At 33.3% G+C, this 21713-nt stretch overlaps 3 protein-coding genes across 7 annotated transcripts; 1 reads left to right on the forward strand and 2 right to left on the reverse strand.

Moving 5' to 3' along the window:
• The first annotated feature begins 3106 nt into the window (after positions 1–3106).
• Positions 3107–8162, forward strand: LOC111009714 (uncharacterized). Of its 4 annotated transcripts, none has more exons than XM_022282902.2 (7): positions 3107–3341; positions 3625–3769; positions 4641–4859; positions 4979–5037; positions 5119–6975; positions 7136–7286; positions 7375–8162. In XM_022282902.2, exons 3-7 carry the CDS (start codon positions 4739–4741, stop codon positions 8031–8033), a joined length of 2847 nt encoding a protein of 948 aa, XP_022138594.1. In that variant the 5' UTR covers positions 3107–3341; positions 3625–3769; positions 4641–4738; the 3' UTR covers positions 8034–8162. The 4 variants fall into 4 exon arrangements, with proteins under 4 accessions (XP_022138594.1, XP_022138593.1, XP_022138595.1 ...); XM_022282901.2 differs by having other exon boundaries at positions 3636–3769; XM_022282903.2 differs by having other exon boundaries at positions 3636–3769; positions 4736–4859.
• Positions 8163–8318: 156 nt separating this feature from the next.
• On the reverse strand, positions 8319–12898 carry LOC148210515 (uncharacterized). Its single transcript, XM_088126507.1, has 3 exons — positions 12555–12898; positions 12276–12405; positions 8319–9214 (listed from the first exon to the last, which is right to left on the reverse strand). The coding sequence occupies exons 1-3, from the start codon at positions 12685–12687 to the stop codon at positions 8542–8544; spliced, it is 936 nt and encodes a 311-aa protein (XP_087982633.1). The 5' UTR covers positions 12688–12898; the 3' UTR covers positions 8319–8541.
• A 3636-nt stretch (positions 12899–16534) lies between these two features.
• Positions 16535–21556, reverse strand: AMSH3 (associated molecule with the SH3 domain of STAM 3). Of its 2 annotated transcripts, XM_022283054.2 has the most exons (14): positions 21170–21552; positions 20810–20874; positions 20640–20715; positions 20354–20554; positions 20011–20111; positions 19431–19533; positions 19306–19349; positions 18775–19090; positions 18543–18632; positions 18389–18451; positions 17976–18050; positions 17342–17404; positions 17109–17161; positions 16535–17023 (listed from the first exon to the last, which is right to left on the reverse strand). In XM_022283054.2, the coding sequence occupies exons 1-14, from the start codon at positions 21266–21268 to the stop codon at positions 16849–16851; spliced, it is 1524 nt and encodes a 507-aa protein (XP_022138746.1). In that variant the 5' UTR covers positions 21269–21552; the 3' UTR covers positions 16535–16848. The 2 variants fall into 2 exon arrangements, with proteins under 2 accessions (XP_022138746.1, XP_087982529.1); XM_088126403.1 differs by lacking the exons at positions 16535–17023; positions 17109–17161; positions 17342–17404 and adding an exon at positions 17488–17593 and having other exon boundaries at positions 21170–21556.
• Positions 21557–21713: the final 157 nt, after the last annotated feature.

Genomic DNA, 21713 nt, shown 5'->3' on the forward strand with positions numbered 1-21713 from the left:
CTTAAAAATATGTTTGAATTTGTAGCTAAATTTCAAAAATAAAAATAATTTTTTTTAAAACTATATTTTTTTCAAATTTGACTTTTGCAGACGTTTGTAAAAATTATATAACAAAGCAAAAAAACATAGGGGTGAAAGTAATATTCTAAGCTTAATAATGAAATGGTTATTAAAAGGAGTCTCAATAATCTATTTTTCACTGTTTGTAAAAATAATTTGAATTCTTAATTAAATTTTAAAAATTTGTTTTTTAATTTATAAAAATTGAGCCTAAAATGAATAGGAATAATATTTATAAACTTTATTTTAAAAGCAAAATGGTTATTGAGTCGGCATAAATGACATCTATATTTCTTAAGGTGGGACACTTCCATTTCTCTAATTTATTGTATTAGAAAAATAAATCAGCTTTTAAAATCCTTAGTAAAGATTTACTTTGCGTCTATGATTTCTTCTTTCTGTAATGTTTATGAGTTTCCTATTTGATTTTTCCAACGTTGTAATAATTACTTGCCAGCATTACATGTCAGGCATTATGGTTTCTGAACTGAAACAACAATAACTGCCGATGCCTTTTGCCTATAGTTTATTTTAGTTGAAATCGCCTATAGTTTATTTTAGAGAAAGCCGTAAGCTGTTTAATTATGTAATATATATTAAGCTTTTTGATTGAAAATAAAGTTTCGATATATATAGAAGCCTCAATAAAGGTTATAGAAATATATTAATCGATGGATATTTCTCTAGAATTTAAAAAAATGGTAAAAAATATTTAAATTAATAAATAAATATTTTTTTATTTCTAAATAAATTAAAAATGATTAATATATATATATATATGTACGTGTGTGTGACATTTTGTTGATATTTTTCATATTTTATCGATTCTTTTTAATTAGTGGAAATGTCAATTTATTTTAGGTCGATATCGATCTCATAAATACATGGACATGTCGATGTGTCGAGGGACATTTAATATCGCGATTGAGAATACTAATTTTAATATATATATATATAGATACATACATACATACATATACATATTATTCTTTAGTACAACGATTTGGGGATACGAGGATTGAACCTCCAACCTCGAAGAAATTAGTATATGTCAATTGTCTTAAGCTATGCTCACGTTGGCTAGTATGTTTTTTTTATTAAAATAAATATTAATATTAACTTGTTGGAGTCATGTTTGGTCAAGGAGGGTCAGGTCACAAGTCCTCGCCTCTTTAGCAATGCAATGAACCAAAACTATTGAGATATCTTTTGAGGCTCGACTTAAATAATATATCAACAAATTCAAGAACCACTAATAAAGAGATAATTAAATTAATCAAGCCCATTTAAGAATGAGTGCAATCTTCGTGGTCTTTAGTTTCCACCGTTGAAATTGGAACCTTAAACTATTGTTAATAATTTTAGAAAATTAAAATCGAAGATGAAATCAAGTCATCGTATCACTTATGCTTTAGAGACATACATGCTACGATAATTGAGAGGCATATATGGTAATAATGTTTACTCTCATTAAGATATTGTAATAAGTACGCAATTCTCAATCTTAATATTCTTTCACCTCTAATTTATGAACTAGCAACAATTCCTTTCCAAATAGAAAATGTAAAGGATGTAAAATAGTCGAGTCGTGTTAATTTTCAGGTAGAAATAAATAATCCTTGGTTAAGTGAATAAGAAAAAGCGAACTCAACTGAACAACTAGTTTGGTTCAAGTCGGGTTGTTGCACCTCTAGTTAATATTATTCAATTTGAACATAATTCAACTATTTAAATGATATTTGAATTCTCATTCCACTTATTATTGAACTAAAAAATAATTATTAGATAAAATAAATGAGGACGAAGAAAATCCGTGACCCACGAAGTAGAAGGACGTGTGTGAAGCCGCCAAGTTAATTAAATGCAAAATTTGATCCTAAAATGGTGGATCCAATCAAGCACAACCTGAGCAACTGATTGAACTATAGCTTCAATAATTGGCTGCACACTCAATCTTCATTCATTCGCAAAATTAATTCCTACAATGCCAACTAGGTTTTGTATATTATATTATCACATCATAAATATTTCTTATTTCAAAATAATGAATTTACATCAAATAATTATAATATTGATTCATTTTACATCTGCTAATAAAATAAGATATTCTTTTAAGTACAATTTATTATAAAATTGAAATGTTATGAATGCATCAATAAATAAGTATATTGTAAAGAAAAATATGGATCCAAGTACCTAAGAAATAAAAAGACCTGTAAAAAATGCTGTAGAAACAAACACAAAACAAGAAAGATAACAACATAACTAAAATAGACAAACAGCAAAACATAACATATATCGAAATTGAAAAAAAAAACGACAAGAGAGATGTGGATTTATTTATATTTTCAAACTTTAATTTGATGTGATGTTTATGTTTTAATAAAATACTAAAGCTTTTAATTTGAACCTATTTTAATGAATAAGATATCATTTTTTTTAAATGGAAGGTTGGATCATGATTTTTTTTAGTACTACAATTATTGAATTAAATATGAAATAAAACACCCAAATTAATAACTTGAGTTTAGGTTAAAATTAATTATTATTTATTACAAGGTGAAATCAAAGATTTAAATATGAATTTTTCTTTTGAATTTATTTGTACAATAGGATTGTTTTACTTTCGCATTTCGCGATGCCAAGCAAAAGCAGGAGGGGATCTTAAGGCAGAGAAAGGTATAAATCTCACCCAAAGGTATGAAAAAAGTGTGTGCCTTCTAGTCCTTCAAACGACACGCAGCTCATTTAGGGATTTGTCTTATTCTCTTAAGCGTTTCGAAACTGCCACGTCACTAGTCCTAGAGACCGTTATCCGTCTGGGTGGGTGATTTTATCATTGCTTTGCACCACCAATCAATCGATTCCAGCGTTTTGAATTTGAAATCTCTCTCTTCGACCAAAACTCAAAAGAGACGTTATAAAATTCTTCCGATTCTTTAAAAATGAATAAATAAATAAATAACTTTTGAATTAATATTAAAAAAGGAAATTAGTTTTTTTGAAATTTCTAAAAAAATACAAAAACAACGTTCTCATTTTATCTAACTAATAACTCCGCAGACCCACTTCCTCTGTGCGTCTGTAGTAACAATTAAGAGAGCTTTCACCAGTTCTTTTCCTCTCCCTATCTCTCTCGACTCTCGCCGATTAGTCGCCATTTTTTCTGGCTTGCAAATCTTTGTGAATCACAATCGATAGAGGTGCATTTCTTGGAGAAGAAGAGATTGATTGCTGCCAGAAGAGCGCAACGCTTAGATGATCTAACTCTTTGTTTTTGTGTAAGTCTCGTCTCTGAAATCTATTGTTTAATTTTTGACTGTAGATTCTCATTGTTCGATTTCTGTAGTTCTGCTCTATTTTAGAGTAATTCTGTGAGCAAATACGAGAATCTAGAAGGCTTAGTCGATTGATTAGTTCGCTTTGCTGTTTTGCTTTAGTTTGTTGATGAGTTTCTATTTGTTTTCTGCGTTCCTTCTTCTGTCTTTAAAATTTTCTGACTGGTTAGGGTAGTGGAAGTTTAAAATGGTGAAATCGATGTTAGTTTCATCAATTTGGATTTAGAATTTGTGCAGTTTGTGGTTCGGTTGAAATGTTATCCTTGCGAGTAGATCGATCGATGCAATAGACAACAAGATTTTTTAGGAGAACGAAACAGATAGCAGCCAGTAGAAGAGCACAACGCTTAGCTAATCTTACTCAAATCTGTGTAAGTTATGGCTTTAAAATCTTCTTGATCTGTTATTGAATTTTAGAATCTCATTGTTGATTTGTTTTTATTCTGCTCTATTTTAGGTTAATTCTGTAAATCAAAACAAGAAACTAGAAGGCTTATTCAATTGATTCGCTCGTTTCGTTGTTTACCTTGAATTTGTCGGTGACTTTCTTTTCGTTTTATGCCTTCTTTCTTTTTCAACTGTTTATAGTTTTGGCTTTAAAATCTTCTTGATTAATTTTTAGATTTTAGAATCTAGTTGTTAGATTCCTGCAACTGTGTTTTAGGTTAATTATGTAAACAACAACAAGAAACCAGAAGGTTGATTCGCTCTTTTTGTTGTTGTTGTAGACTTTGAGTGTGTCGGTGACTACCTATTAGTTTTCGTTCATTAGTCTTTGAATTTTTCAGACTGTTTAGTTCCTTTGGAAAACGCAGGTAGTTGAAAGTTAAAATGATCAATTCGCTCGTTTTGTTGTTTACTTTGAGTTTATAGGTGAATTTCTATTCGTGTTTTTCGTTCCTTTCCCTTCTAATTTTAAAGACTCTTTAGTTCCTTTGAAAAACGTTGGGTGAAGAAGTTGAGAATGTTTAACTCGATGTTCCATCAATTTCGGACTATAATTAGTACATTTTGTGGTTTAGTTGAGATAACAATAGTCTATATCGATCTTCTTAGATAACAGGCATATTAAACTCCCGATTTATCTCATCTTTGACTTTGTTTTTGTTCGTTTGTTCGTGGAGAACTGAAAGGCGAAGCCTAACCAAATTCTCAATTCTGGATTGAGTGCAATTTTGTCAGTTGATGGACTAAATTGCAACGTTTCATTTTCTAATCAATTAAGAAATAAACGGCTTGCAGATGTTGATGGATTGGTGTACAGAACAGTCGAATATTATTTTCTATCTCGTTTTTTCCCTTCAAATGTGCTGAATTGACCTCCGTTTTCATATAAGAAAATGGGAGTCGAGAAAGAAAGTGTGAAGAGTGGAGGAAGTTATGTCGGGGGATTCTTCCAGTTGTTTGATTGGACTGCTAAATCACGAAAGAGATTGTTCTCTAGTAAACTGGACGTACAAGGTACAATATCCATTTTTCAAGTGTAGAGCATACAAAAAAGCTTTTCCTCTTGTTTGTGTTGTCACACTGTTATATATATATAGAGTGCCTCTGACCTACATTTGTGCTTTTTTCCTCAGAGCGTTCTAAACAAGGGAATAGAAGTGCTGGAAACTCCCCATTGACACAGGTTCATCTGGTGGGTGAAAAAATGCCATTTTCTTTTTGGTTTCTTTTCCATTTCTCTAGATTTATGATTGATTCCTTCTAACGCTTACAGATAGATTTGGATGAATGTGGACCAAGGCAAAGTATTAAAGGAAGCAGCGATTATAGTTGTTCTTCATCTGTTACGGAGGAAGATGGGTATGGAGTTAAGGTCCCCGGGGTAGTCGCTAGGCTTATGGGATTGGATTCCTTACCGTCATCCCATTTCTCAGAGCCCTACTTTACTCCATCATTTGATACTCAATCTCTTCAAGAAACTCGCGGCCATAGGGGAAGTTTCAATTATCGCCATGACTGCCAAATCATGTACTCCGGTAATTTGCTTGATCAGGCCGATGACCTTGCAGCCGCCCCTGCCAGGAAACCATCAGAACCAAAACCTCAGAAGACACTGAGCAGGCCAATAGAGAAGTTCCAAACAGAAATCCTCCCTCCTAGATCAGCGAAATCAATTCCAATTACTCACCATAAGCTTCTGTCCCCCATTAAGAGTCCCGCTTTCATTCCGAGTAAGAATGCTGCTCACATAATGGAAGCTGCTGCAAAAATAATAGATCCTGGACCTTCAGGAACTACCAAGAGTAAAATGTCGTTGATTGGATCTTCTTCAGCACCCTTGAAATTGCAAGCCCCAAAAGAAAAGGTAGATTTACCACAAAAATTGCCTCCAGTTAGGACCTCTCCAGTAAGCCTGAAGGTCAAAGAATTAAAAGAGAAAGCCGAAGCCTCCCATAAATCAACCAGGTTTCTTGAAACTTCTAGAAAGCCTTTTGAATCAAATGCTTCCAGGCTTTTGAAGGGTCAGTCCATGAACAAAAGCTGGGATGGATCTCAAGATGCTTCATTCAAGGTCTTACCTGATGTGGAATATAGTAGTTCCAAGAACAAAGGAAAATCCATATCACTCGCAATACAAGCAAAAGTTAATGTACAAAGAAGAGAAAATGTGAATACCAATAGCCATAGAAATTTTACAGGCCAGAAACAACAAACTGAAGTCAAGTCAAGCCAGCCCTTAAAGAGTCAGGCGGGAACTCAGAAGAATTTGCACGTGCCATCCTCTGCTTGCAATGCCTCCAGTAACCTGCCTCTCAAGCAGAATAACCAGAAACAAAATTGCCATGTTGATAGGGTAAAATTACCATCAAAGAACTCAACTTCCAACACGGAGCGCAAGAAACCGCTGACAGGCGACTCTTCTTTTGGACATCGAAGAAATGCAGGAAGAGTTGTCATGAGCTCCAAAACTGGCGTCAGGAAGTCAAGCTCAGAAACATCTGACAGGGAAAAGGAAGACTTGCATTCTAATGCAAAAAATCTTCCTAGGAAGAAGCGTTCACTAGACAGGGATCAACGCTTTGACAAGAAACAGGCCATGGATAACATGTCAGTACATTCAAATAATATCGTCGACAGATCTTCTAGTTTGGCACAAGATTGCAGAAAAAAAGGGACAGATGTTGTGTCTTTTACATTTACTGCACCACTTACAAGGAAGGTGCCTGGATCTGACACCTCTGCTGGGCACGTTGAATCAAATATTAACGGCCTTTGTACAGATTTCAGAGGTAAAATAGGGTCGCTTGGGCCAGATAGTTTGAAGTCATCCTCAATAGAGTGCAATTTTATTGGAGAAAATGCCTTGAGTGCACTTTTAGAGCAGAAGTTAAGAGAATTAATTGATAAGGTCGAGTCACCTAGCCTTGGATCCATCACTGGAGGATCTGAGAGTACTTGTTTATCGACTTCTGAACATCCTTCTTCACCCTCTCTTGATACACTCGATGCAATGTCAAAGTTGAACGAGAGGGACCAACACAGTTCTGCTCGCAGCAAGCTGGTTGGCCAATATAATTTTGATTATTCTTCTGCTGATTCTTCAACGCTAGGATTAAAGCATGAGTTCCAGGTATGTAAACTTTTTGAAAAGGAAAAAGAAACGTTTGTTAATTCCATTCATTGTTGTATGTTTCGCTAAATTTATGCATGCACTTTTTCTGGGTCAGATGTCATGTTTAGTTGGCTCTTATCAAAATGTCCATTAAAAAAGAAAACATTCATTTTTTCAGGTAGTTCCTGGGATTGATGAATGTAGCAGCAACAGTACTGATGCTGACGCTGGTCAGTTGCTCAATGTTCGACATCCCAGTCCCGTCTCTATTCTCGAACATTCCTTTTCATCAGAAAGCTGTGACTCATCAGATAGCAACAGCAGAGAAGGTAGATGATCTTGCTTCTATTCCAAGAATTTACTCCTTTGCTCACTACACATTCGAAGTTACAGAATCCAAATTCTATCAATTTACAGGTAACAAGTTATGTTCTTCAGTCCAAGGTCAAGATGTTATTGCCTTGGGTTTCTCAAAGTTCGATCCAGTTGGAGCTGATACAGAGTTGCTAGATTCTGCATCCTCCATAACCGACGAAACTCCAATGAGTAAGTTCACAGGTTCATCTCTCTCAAGAGGGTACATTGAGTGGGAACTAGAATATATAAAGGAAATACTCTGTGATGTGGAGTTGATGTTTAAGGACTATGCATTGGGGCGTTCCCACGACGTTATAAACCCATATCTATTCAACATTTTAGAGAATCAAAACCGAGGATCGCAAAGAAGTAGCGTTGAATATAGGCTTAAACGTAAGGCATTGTTCGATTGTGTGAGTGAATGTTTAGACTTGAGATGTAGACAATATGTGGGTGGAGGGTTTAGGATGTGGGAGAAAGGTGTGGGTGTTTTGAGAAGAAAGGAACAGTTATCCAAAGAGATTTGGAAGGAAATTTCAGGTTGGAAGGGCATGGGGGATTGTATGGTGGATGAGCTAGTAGATAACGACATGAGTTGCTGGCATGGAAGATGGCTGGATTTTGATACCGACGCTTTTGCCATTGGAGTTGAGGTCGAGAATCAAATTCTAGATTCTTTAGTTGAAGAAGTGCTTGCTGATATTGTGATGATTCCTTAAGGGGCCAAGGCCAACCATATTTTCCAGGTATTCTTTCCCTCCAAATTAAATGATTGTATCTTCTTGAAATGTTTGAGCTTGGAATTCAAAATTCTTGTTATAATCATTACCATTCAAGTTGTTGCTCAACTCTTTAACACGTGCACAATAGGATTTTCCTGTCCCATTGACCTGCCTTTGTACTTATCCAGCAATTTTCATGTTAGGAAGTATCTAGTTCTGAAAAATTATTGAGATGCACATGGTTTTTTTTTTTTGTTTTTTTTTTTTTTTGGCTTCTGGGTCTGCATATTAAATTGTCCACCATAGAAGGACACTGGTCAATTTCAAGGAGAAAACAAAACTCCTGTTGTGTTTTCTTCTTTCAGTACAGAACTGACCTTATTACAGTAAAACTCTAGCTGAGCTCCCATGGATGTATCTAAATACAGGCTGCTTCACAGAGAGACAGAGAGAGAGAACCAACCTATAGACATAAAAAAATTTGACCAATTTTTCAACGGAATTCTTATGTTTCTCCATTGCTATTAGCCCAAAACCAAGATGGCTCTTTGAAATTCTCCCATACATTCTGACCTAAAACTCCATCGTCATCCCAGTCCCAATTGAGCCATTCATTATCCAAGTTGGAATTGATTGATGAATGAGCAGCAGAGTACCACTCCCCACTCTCTACGTTTGAGCTCCAAACACTGCTTTCTCTCTCCTCGCTTCCTTTTCCTCTCTCATCAATTGTATCCATCAACAACCCATTAATCAATTCCTCGCCTGACCCCAGTTCCCAATTTTCTTCCTCTATCTTTGGATCCTTTCCAATAATTTTACTGCTTTCTCTCTCGCTCTCCTCGTCCCTTTTACTGGGTTCCTTTTCTGGTGCACCCTCCAAACGAGACGGGCCCTCAAGTGTACTACTGGCCTGTTCTTGTTTAGCTTCTGGGGCCTCGGGTATTGAAGTGGTAGCGAGGGAACTTTCGAGTGGTGTATTGTTCTTCTTCTTGTTCTTCTTCAACATGGTTGATTTGTTTGGTCGACCACGGCTGCTTCTCTTGGCTGCAAGGCCAGTCATTTCGGGGGCATCTTTTTCGGCGGTGCTGTAGATTTTCTTGCTCAGATGAGAATTCCAGTAGTTTTTTATTTCGTTATCTGTTCGTCCAGGTAAATGTCCAGCAATCAAGGACCACCTACAACAATACAGAATTATGCATCAGCCCAAAAAACTGAGGCCACGTTTTTTTTTTATTTTTAATTTAAGAAATGAAGAATTATAGACATTTGGTAAACAGATTTGGGTTTTTTATCTTGGAAAACAAAAGGCTAGAAAATTTGTTTTCGGTTTTATGTTTTTTAAAGAAATAGAACGAGACAAAAGTGAGATTGATTGATAAGTTAGAGGGAAAGAAAAGTTATAGAGAGACTTTTTCTTAATTTTGGGGAAGAAAAGTCAAAATATGGAAGAGAAATTTGAAAGAAAGATGGGAGGGATAAAAGACGGAAATTTTAGAGGGAGAAGTTAGAGAAAGATAAATGTTAGAGAGGTAAGTTGGTGGGGAAAAAAATTTTAGAAAGAGAAAAATGAACAGGAAAATAAGTTGAAAGAGAGATATATTATTGACTTTTGGTAAAGTATAACATAATATGAGTAAATAAAAAAGACAAAAACAAATTGAAACTGTAAATATCAAAAGAAAAGTTTTGAGAGTAATAAAAAAAAACTGAACTGTGGGTCTCCTCGAAAAAAAAAAGGAAAAAAAACCATACAGGGAATTTAAAATAGATCTTCTAAATTTATCAAAAGAGGCCGAACTGCATTTCCTCCAAATTTTGACACAATTCTATGTTTTCTCAATAGCTCAAGTTTCATTATCTGGATCATATAGGAAATCTAAAAATAATAAATCATCTAACTGCAACAATAATCACCAGTTGTGTGATTAAGATTGTCCAATCAAAATTACAATAAAATAGTGAATAATTATGAAATAAAATATACAGCGGCAGCCAGCTTACTATTAAGTCTATGACTTCTAGATGATTAAAGTTAGCTAACAAATTAATTTAAGTGGCCCATTGTTCTTTAACTAGCTGGCAGCTGGCATCCATGAATGCAGCAGTGAGCTAAGCACTAAATGGCCACATGTGTGAAAAATTGGAATAATAGTAAAAAAAAAAAAAAAAAAAATCTAAAGAAAATATCTATACTGGACTTTTTTTTCGTTGCAAAGAAAGAAGAATTAATAATTACTAAAAGAGAAAAGTTATCTCATCGGATAAATATTAAAATTAAAATATGAAAATCTGTAATGACGTTTTACTTATTTGAAGGAGGACGATAAGACACGTAAGTCGTGAGAGCATGAAAGCGATGCCTCCTTTCTAGCTTTAGGCCCGTGAGCCCAACAGAAAGGGCAAAATGAATGGCACTATATGGTAAATGTGTTACACGTGGTCGTGGATTTTCATAAATAATAATATTATCTTTGTTTAAATATTATCTTGATTCATTACGTTCAATTTGTTTTCCTATTTTTTGTTTCATTTCAGTTTTTAACTTTTAAAATGTTAGTTTTGTTTCCAGTATTTTAAAAAGTAACTAATTTACTCTATATATACAACATTTTAACACAATTTTATTTTCAAAAAATTATTTGATATAAATTTATAGCTATATTTCAAAAAATTTAAGAAATAAAATATTTTGTCAAAATTATGATTGGAAAAACAAAGAGAAAAAAATAACAATAAATTAACCAAATGATAACTTTTTTTAGAATACAAAGACTAAAATAGAAGTTTTTAAAATAAATGAAAAAAATAAAAAAAATAAAAGCAGGTAGATAAAAAAAGACCTTGACTAAAATGAACAAAAATAGAAATTACCAAAATATTACTTAGATCTACTATTTTTATTAATAATATTCGACTTCTATTTATGAAAGTTTTGAAAAGTTATAAGATGACACTAATGAATTGACAACCAGATTGAAGCAGCTAGCCAAGGAGGAACAAAATGAAGTAGCCACATCCAATATTTTCTTCTCTCCACATGTAAATTGAAGAATACTCGTTTCTCAAAAAGAATGCAATATCTGAAGAAAAAAAAAAGTATACTCGTTTTTTATTCAAAGAACTATAAATTTATTGGAATGTTAACTTTCCGTGTACCTGATAATTTTAGGCCTTTGAATTACAGTTTTGTTAAAATAATTTGGATTTTGAATTTTGTTTAAGAATAAAATGTCTAAACGCCTTAAAAAATGTTAACTTATTGTCCTCATTAATTTTTTACTTTGGAATTCCTTTCAATTTTTTGTTTTTTTTTTCCCTCATTTCAAGGTTTTAGGATGAATTTCATGTTATCATTCTTAATCGTATTTCTTCAAAGTTCATAAGAATATGCTACCATGTATACGATAAATAATTCATAATTATATTCTATAAAACAATATAAAGTTATTTAAAAAATGTTCCAAACAACTTTATCATTTGTCTTGTTAATTTTGACTAAAATTCTTTAGTACACAATTTGTTATATGTATTAAGCATGAATCGAATATATGATTTATTATCTAGCTCAATTTTTATACTCGGAAAAAGAATGGAAAACCGTGCCAGAAAATGATTATGATGATTGAGAAGAGAACGATGCAGACAAGACCAACAAAGCAGAAGCCAGTTGTAAAAGCTTCAAATGAAATCACAAAATAACAGAAAAAAAATCAGAAAACCACAAAATAAGAGACGAAAAGATCAGAAAATCACAAGAGGAGGAGAAAAAAAAAAGTTCGAATGTGCCAAAAATTGATTACGATGATCAAAAAGAGATCGATGTAGACAAGAAGAACAAAAGCAGGAGTCAGTTCTGAAGTTTCAAATGAAAATTAGAAAAGAAGAGAAAAACATAATTTTAAAAAAAAAAAAAAAAAGAGAGTGCAAATGTGCTCAAAATATGAGTATAACGATCAAGAAGAGAACGATTAGACAAGAACAGCAAAGCGAAAAGTCAGTTGTGAAGCTTCAAATGGTGTTTAACGCTAAAAATGGCGATTATTTGAAATTATTTACTCTAATTCATAATTTCAAACGGTGAGTTGCACTGATTATAATATTTGAGCCTTGAGGTGTAAAATTGCGTTTGAAAAGAATGGCGATGAAAACTGCACAAAATTTCATGTTTCCTGGATTTCAAATGGCCTAATTATGAGAGAGAAGATGATGTGAGAGAGAGGAAAGAGAGAGACAAACCGATTGCCCAAAGTCGTATGCAATTTGAGAATAGTTTCATCTTCTTGAGGAGTGATATTCCCTCTCTTCAAATCAGTTCTCAAGTAATTGATCCATCTCAATCTGCAACTCTTTCCGCACCGCAACAGCCCTAGATTTTCACACACACGCCTTCAGATCAATTCACAATCTCAGAGAGAAGAAGAAGCACATTCAGATGATCGATTAATAGTCTCAGAGAGAAGAATCGCAGGAATCACACAAAAAATCAAACAGAAATCAAATCAATCAATCAATCACCTGCATTCTTCGGCAACGATCTCCAGGAGCCTTCTCCGTTCGCCTCGATATACTTCTTCAGTTTATCGTCTTCCTCCGCCGTCCACCGGCCTCTTCTCAGCCCTTCCTTTTCGCAGCACGGCGTTCTCCCCATACTCACAAACAAACAAACACCAATTCCTCGAAGAAACCGACACAATCGCCTCTCTACTACTCCTTAATTCACACTCTTCATCTTCACAAGCCGCATTGTTAATGGAAGATCTCTCTCTCTCTCTCCTCTCTCTCTCTAAAATAGTGGAAAAGCTCGTGAATGGCAGAAGCGGGCAGTAGCGCAGTACGACTAAGCGTTAGCAATGAAAATGGCTATTTTATATATATATATATATATATATATATATAAGCAGTTTTGGTTGGCAGTGCAATTGAAGCTACGAGAGCCTAAAAATTCTTATGGTCATGTTTGCCCTTACAATGTAATTGAAATTCCATTTGAGGTTGGAGATCCCAATACGTCAACTTCCAACGTTTCATTACTCTTTAATTCTATTTTTGAATTTTTCTTTTCGAATGATTAAATCACTTTTTTTAGCTACGCCCATCCAACAAAACCTATCCTAAACCCTACTTATGTTTCTATAATTTAAATTAAGTTTAAATAATATTTTGTTACTATAACTTTTTTACTTTAGGTAATTTTAATCCCGTAGTTTTAATTTCTTAATCACTCATTTTTTATATATGAAAACGTGGTTTCTTTGTCTCTATGTCTTTTTAAAAAGTGATTGATTTTATCCTTATTTGTAAAATTTTAACACATATTTTATTATTTTATATACAAAAGAAATTTTTTAATACAAATTTATGACTACATTTCAAGAATTTTAGTGAATAAAGTATAATGTTAAAATTTTGATAAAAAAAAGTGAGATAAAAATAAAAATAAATGGATCAAAATGATCACTTTTAAAATTTACAAGGACCAAAATAGACGTTTTGAAATGAGAGGAACTAGAATTAACAAAAGTTAAAAATATGATAACTAAATTAAACCAAAATTGGGAGTGCATACAGCCAAATAAAACTTCAACCTTAAAATTACTAGTGAGGAAATTATCTCTTTTTATTTGTTTTTTTCATTTTTATTCAATATAATTCTTTTTTTTTCTTTTTACTTTTATGTCAACTTTTCCTTTCTTTTTCGTTTATATTTATAAATATCGCCTTTTACTTTAAAAAAACACTATAAAACCAAATTGTTACTTTAATGAAAATTTTGGAACCAAAATGCATAGTTATTTACACTTTACACTTCAGAATCTACAATTTTTTTTATTCGTAAATTTCATAATGAAATTGATAACCAATCGGATTGATTATCTATCCATAGTACACGTGAAATATCATTTACATTGCATTATATTAGTTATTTTTTCTATTCTTGTTGAGTATGGATGGCATTTTAAGTTTTTCTTTATTTTAAATATATGGGGTGGGGATCGAAATCGGTTGGTTGAAGATATATGTCAATTTCTTTAAGGCTACTCAACTTAAATTTAGTTCTCAGTACACTAATAAATAATAGGTTAAAAAACATTTTTTGTCCTTGTACTCTCGCTGAAGTAACAATTTAGTTCCTGAACTTTAGTTTGTAACGATTTAGTTCATGTACTTTCAAAGTGGCAACAATTTAGTCTTGATATAAGTTAATCCTTGTAATTTAAAGTTGAGCTTATTGTGAAACTTTTTTGTTAAGTTTCTTATATATATATAGATTGATAAACTAAAAGGGACCAAATATGTTTATAAATTAAAAAGATTAAATTGTTATACGATAAAATTTAACATTTAATTTTAATAAATTTTGTTAGAATGGGGACTAAATTGTTATAAATTTTAAATTAGAGGGACTAAATCATTACAAGCTAAAGTTCAGAGACTAAATTGTTACTTTAATGAAAATACAGGGACTAAATTATTACAAATTAAAGTTTATCGACTAAATTGTTACTTTAGTAAAAGTACAGTGATCAAATGTGTTTTTTAACCTAAATAATATTAATAAAAATTCTATGTATTCTGGTTCCAACTTTAATTAATGCAATGTTAAAAATGTGGTTCTCGTTTTACAGTGATCAAATGTGGTTCTCGTTTTGAGATAAGAATTTAATAAAAATTCTATGTAGGTTTTTCGTTTTAATTACTTTTTAATCTAATTAAGCAAATTGGGCTTGGACTATAAACTTTAGCCATTTATGAATAATTACGTCTAAAATGGTGGTCTAATGGACGGCTACAAAACCTACATCTGTTCTAAACTGGTGACATCCTCCATCAATGCTATGATAATAGATAACCTATTGCTCAATATATATTCTTATAATTATAATTTTTTTTTAGTAAAATAAATGTGGGGACTGAGGATTGAACCTCTAACTTTTAAGAAAATGAACGAGATGTTTTAACCACTAAACTATACCTCCATTAGTTATATAAATTCTTATCTCATCCAGTAATATCATAAGAAAAGTTAATATCAAAGATAAGATAGGTAAAAAGATAGGTAAAAGCTTTGGATTGGGAGATGTAGAGGTAATTTATGTAATTTACTTCTGTTGTTTCATATTTATTCTCAAAAGATTTTTTTGTGTATCATATATATCACAACTCATTAACTGAAGTTTGATGGTAATAATATATTTTTATTTTAGTAAAACAATATGTAGGGTGTGGACTCGAACCTCTAATCTTTTGAGCGATGATGTATATTTTAATCAGTTGAAATATGCTCAAGTCGATAATACTAATTAATTGGCGCGTTGCTATGACCTGAGCTATGCAACAATGAGATCTCCTTTGATCCTTACCGACTGTGCTTGATAGTTTTGCCCAATTAATCTTCTTATTCTTATGATGATGTGTCAAAAAAACTAATTGATGAAAAGAAATATGAATATTGAATCATAATGTTGTTGGACCAAAATTGACCCCCTTCCTGCAAATCATAGGACCAATTATATACCATACATTTTTGTTAGTCCTACGAGAATCTCTAACTTTTTAGTCGATGATATACGTCTTAATAAATTGAATTATATTCAAATTAATTATAAATAACATTTTTTTACATTCCGGTGAATTGAATATTATAAATTTTAGACATCCAAACCCATCCATTAAATTTTATAGAAAAGTAAAAAACACACACATATAGTCCAGACATGGCAGGTTGGATGAAAATGACAACAAATGCTAATTTTATAATAAAAGGTTAATATGAGAATAATAACTCAGTAGCTAAGTATGTACTCTCGAAAGTTAAAATCCTTCTCCACTCTAATCTAATGAAAAAGTGGAACCAATATTTCTCCCGTTTCTTTTTTAAGTTATGAAAATTAACTTCACTTTAAAGTACTATTATAAGAAAATCATTTTTAAAAAACTTTTGAAAATTATTTTAAAATAAAATTTTAAATTCTTAATTTAAAAGCACTACTCATAAACATCATCTCACAACCCTATAAATTAACCAAAAAAAACAAAAATCTTTAAATGTTGTGTCGAATAAGTTTAGAATATATAAAAAAAAATTAAAACTCACAATATTTAATTAAGTTAGTGATGTATTTTATGTTCAAAGTTAAAGGATCTATTAAATACAAAAGAGAATATTGTACCGATCATAAATTTATTAAAATTTTCAAATATCAAAGACCTATTAAAACTAAACACAATATTGAAAATTTAGGAACAAACTCGTACTTTAATAATGTAGCCAGCACATGCCGATCAAATTCAAAATATATATATGTGTGTGTGTGTGTGTGAGAAACATGTTTCATGACAAACACACTCTGAAACTTTCTCAGAAAAAGCAACACTCTTCAACACGTGTTCATAAAATAGGATCTACAACGCAAGTTTACAGGCAAACATTTGTAAACGTGAGCTTTAACCCTAAAGAACAATGCTTCTAATTTCTAAACAAACGTAAACCAGTATGATGTAAGGGCTAAACTTTGAAATAAATGAAGCTATCATGTACATTATATAACATAGGCTATTCTTTCAACAAAGAGAAGCCTTAATTTTAATCAAGGAGATCTTCGGCATCGTTGGCCACCTGAAGTCTCGCAACAATGGCAGTGTAACTCATGTCGATTTGCAAATTAGAAAAACTCAGAAAAATTTACAGAGTTGTCGTCAGGGCGAGTTTTCTTTTTTTTTCTTCTTTTCATTCCTTCTTTGAATCTTCTTGAAATGTATTTCCATGGTGCTATACAAGTTCCCTCAAATAGGGTCAGCAATCAAAAGCCTACCTCAGATCAACGACGTCAAACTTCAAGTTGGGATTCATCAAAACATGAGAGCAGTGCTCATAGAGTGGACTCCCATCTTCAGGCTCCTCGTGGGGATGAAATCCACGCTGTTGGCAGTTGCGGATGACTGACACGCCACCCGGATCAGACAGATGAAATATGCCATATGGACTGCGATGGCAATGGGACACATTAGCAAATTATACAAGATCTGAGTATTGGGTATACTGAAACTACTAATAAGTTGAATGAATACCTTGACGTATCAGTAGGAGCCATCACGATTGCAATTGCTTCTGGCAACATAATCTGAAGAGACCAAAAACTACTTAAAAGAGGGTAAAAAAACTAGAACAGGAAGAACAAACAATGCAAACAGGAAAAACCACAAATTGTAGAGGTTAATATCTTTACAAATTGGCACCTTCATTCCATGATGATGCAACTTTCTATGTTATGAAAGTAACTAAAGCAGTTTTGTTATATTACCTGGTAGGAGTAATGAGTGTGCAGATCCACAGATGACATGAAACAGGTCTGTGATGGGTGTGTCTGAGAACCAAACAAAAATCAGAGACTGGAAAAAAAAAAAAAAAAAAAAAGATTCTTGAATTGCAGTAAACGGTACGTGCCGTACAAAAATGTTGAAGTCACAAATTTATATTTGCTCAAGGACATCTATATTGAAAGTTACATCTCACTCTTCTACTTTCCAGCATTACAAAGAGCATGTGTATATCACTGCATAGCAAGTCAACTTTTTAACTGAAATAATGCCAAAGCTTATTAATTTATAAAGATAAGGCTGTTCAGGATAGTAAGTGTATGGTATTAATTTTAAGTCCCCCTATTTACAAATTCCTTGAAGTTTAAACGTGTGCAAGAATTGGAAAGTATTAGCCAAGGAACAACACAAGGTACCAGATAGGCTCAATCAGATGAACTATGAGATGACCACTGAAAGAGTGATTTAAATACAAAATTCCACAATAACTTAGCATAACTTCCTATCAAGAAAAAGTTTTTCTTTTAGTTTTATCTTTAGACTGAATGTAAAATACAAAACGATACAATAACTCAGCATGCATAATCCATCTATTGCATGGAGGGCCAGAAAGCTTACATGGATCCAACCAAGAGGGAAAAGTGATAATCTGTCTTGAACTTCAAATATTTCCTCTTCATTCAACGTTTGGCACTGAGCATTACAAAATGATTCTAAGAATTAATTAAAGGCAATAAAAATAAGTGATAACTAACTAAGCTCAATCAACTAATCTTCAAGTCAATTATAAATTTATAACCATTGTATGGACAAGTATCATAGAAATGCACGTTAAAGTAATAAAAAAAATACTCGGAATATAAAACAACTAGAACTCAAACATACGTACAACCTACTTCCACGTTACATGTTTAAATCTAGTATAATCACCAGTCAAATGGGAACCAAACATTCAAGAGTAGTAAAAACAATAATGTGGATGATGAAATGGCTAATCTAACCTTGGAAAAAAAAAGTAATCATATTCTTACCGAATCTGATGTTGATTCTTGCTTTGGGATTATGAGCGTAGATATGTAAAAAACCCTGTTTTTCTGCAAAAATTTAATGATGAAGTATGAGAATGATACTTGCCAACTAGAAAATCTTAAATTTTTTTACATTAAATCATTAATTTGCTCTTACCAGCGAGCCAGCTAAAACACCACAAGTCTCCAGGTTTTTATTTGTATTTTCTCGAGCCACTCTCAAGAAATCATCCAGCATTTTTACTGGCTGCAGCATAAAGGAGAAGTAATAATATCATATTGCAAGGTGTACACATTATTTTGCAAGGGTAGGACATGACAAAAGAAATTAGCAAACAAATAATTGCTTTCTGAAATTATCTACTGAGAATCAAAGTGAAAAGGCCTACAATTTGTAAACGTTGAAACGAGTCAGGCCCATCCTGCGATTGTTTTGCCATTCCAGGCCTTGGATCCGCGACTTTAGATGGGGGAATTGTCGCATACTCCTGCTGAACCTTAGCAAGAACAGGAGGAGGAGAAGGTTGTTTGACCAATGGGAAAGGATCCTCCCTTACTTCTGTTATCAACGGAGGAGTAGACATGTCTGCAGGATGTGGCCATCTACCATCATCCAGTGAAAGCACCGACTCCATCATCGACATAAGACCTCCTGAATAGTTATCTTTATGTGCCACTAGATCACATTGTTCAATTTGATTCAGTCTGTAAGGATTTGAAGGTTCCAGATAGATGTTTCAAGAAAACATGATCGGATAAAAAGTAAAATAATGAAATCAAATATTTCTCTCAAGTCTCATTAAGTGTTTGTCATCAGGAAGGTAAAAATTCAACACAGATGACAAAAGATATGCAACTTTTTTTATGAGAAAATATGTGTAAACTTTAAGATACTAATACAAGTTATACACGCCTCTAACCTTGGATCTTCAGGAGTAAAGTCCTGATTTCTTGGATAGTGAATCTGTACAGAACCATAGAATTAACCTGTTAATGGAAGCAAAAACAACAGGAAACAACATATAAGAGAATGTGCAAAATTCACCTTATCTGTGCTCGGTCCCTTCCATTGGCCCTGAAGACCACTGGGTCCCAAAATAGAATGTCGAGACAAAGTTTCGGGTTTCGGAAGTGGTACATTAAGAGACCTGCACGTTCCCAGTGCTAATTATCAGATTCTTCGTGAATGTTTTATGAAAAGTGGTGACTGTATAGGTATGCCTAGAATTGTATTCTTATGGCTTCCATAGGATCCAAGTGGAGCATCATATGAAGAAGACACAGGCATTCAAGATATGACAATATATAGCCCTTGTGCAAAAGACACTATCTTTTTATGCAATCTAGAGACCAGTTGCAGAAGAACTCAACATCAACAATATACTTTGTCTTTTTCAGTCAGCTATATTCAGAATGCAAGATGTAGTCATTACAATTTGTCTTCTACTCCCTGACCACTGACCAGCTACTTGAACTAAAAAATCACTTTCTTCTGGTGTACACTAGAATAAAAGTTTTAGGGTGATTTACCCCCATACATCATCAAAAGGTTATTTTCCACCCAGAGGGGTGAACTGTTGCATCGCTAATGGATCATAATAAACATGTACAAAAAGTATACTTACAGGTTTGGGAACTTATTCGCAATCTTAAAGGAGCTTGATTGTGAAACTTGACCCTGGTCATGGTTATACCTCCATGAAGATTGTGGCTGTAAACTGGCATGCTGAGAATAATGAGGAGAGGGGAGGGTGAGGATTAACAGAGTGAAATCAAATTAAGAATAACATAACAGTAATCACATGTTCATGGTAACAATAATCACGTATTCATAGATGAAAATGCAAAAAATAGAAACTGCAAAAGACTAGAAGTAAAATAAAATTCCAAATAATTAGTGGAATTGCCATTGATGGGTCAAATAGTTACAAACGAAGAAAGTATCATTCAAACATTTTGAGTCGATACCTGCTTTCTGTCCAAAACCAATGAATAATCTCTATTCACAGAGGGCCATTCCATGGAAGATGGCCCGAGAGTATATGAGCTTCTGTCCTGATCATCTGGAGGAGGAAGCCGAGGTTGTGCATGCACTTTCTCCAGTTCATTTACTCGGCAATCAAATTCGGGCTTCAAGGACTCGAGTTCATCTACTACATTTAACAGTTTCTGATAGGACAAAATGAAGATGAAATGACACAACATTCATACACAATGCACAAAAAGGAGAAAGAGATGTTGAATTCTAACTCACCTTCTTATAAAATATCTTTTCCTTTGGGAAAAATATCTGGTAATCTCGATGCCGTGGTATAGTTTCAGAAACCAAGCTGGGAAAATAATAACAAGTTAAAGAGTGGGTTTCCCACACTAACAATCGACATCCATTGGCCATGGAAATACAAGTATCAACATGTCCCTTACCTTGAAAACCTAAGAAGTATGATGAACAAATCCACGACATTATTCTCCTCCCGATAGATACTAGCCTGCCAATTTAAGGAAGCAACTTAATAACATAAAAAAAATGGTTCCATCGCAACCTATACGCACTCCTATACTCAAATCGCCATTATAGAAAATTTCCATTCGACAAGTTATGAACCGTCGAAATCACTTCAATAACCAAAAATGTAGAGAAATAAATAGAGATTGGCAGAATTTCTAATAAACCATTACCAATTCAGCATAAAAAAATCAGTCAGAACAAAGGACCAAAAAAAAAAAAAAAAACTAAAATGGTGAGAATGGAACAATCGAGAAGAAGGGTTCCGGAAAGATCACCTGTTTTAATAGATTATCAGCGATCCGATAGTAATTCCGGAGGGGAATTCGACTATCAACCGTAACTTTTCGCGCCTCCCTATCGATGTTGATCTTCATCTTCTCTTGAAGACAAAATTTAGCAATCAATCGGTAGAACTCCCAACAGAAGTTCGTCTAAGAATCAGTCCGTCTCTCGGAAACCAGATTTTGTTACTTAAGCGCGAAGAATCAACGTGGGGCCGTAGAAATTGAACTTTAAGCTCGTAATCAGCATGTCGACATGGTGAGGTGCAGGATGGGGCTTTCGGGCATGGCCGTGAATTTTCCGAGAGGGCTTCGGCTCACGACTCATCACCGCGCTCGCTTTTGACTTCTCACGCAATTCCTTGACGCAACAAGTTCCGTTGTACCGATATGTCGAATCATTACTCGACATGTAGTTTTCTGCATAAAACTCTGCTCTCGGCCAGTCATTTTTAACCTTTTTCTTTTTTCTAAATTAGTTCTCTTTAATTTATACTGTCCTTTAGATACTATTCCCTTACTTTTCTTTTTCTCTTTC

Source organism: Momordica charantia (genome assembly GCF_013281855.1).
Source record: "Momordica charantia cultivar OHB3-1 chromosome 7 unlocalized genomic scaffold, Mcharantia_2.0 BLBB01000007.1, whole genome shotgun sequence".
Classification (NCBI taxonomy): domain Eukaryota; kingdom Viridiplantae; phylum Streptophyta; class Magnoliopsida; order Cucurbitales; family Cucurbitaceae; genus Momordica; species Momordica charantia.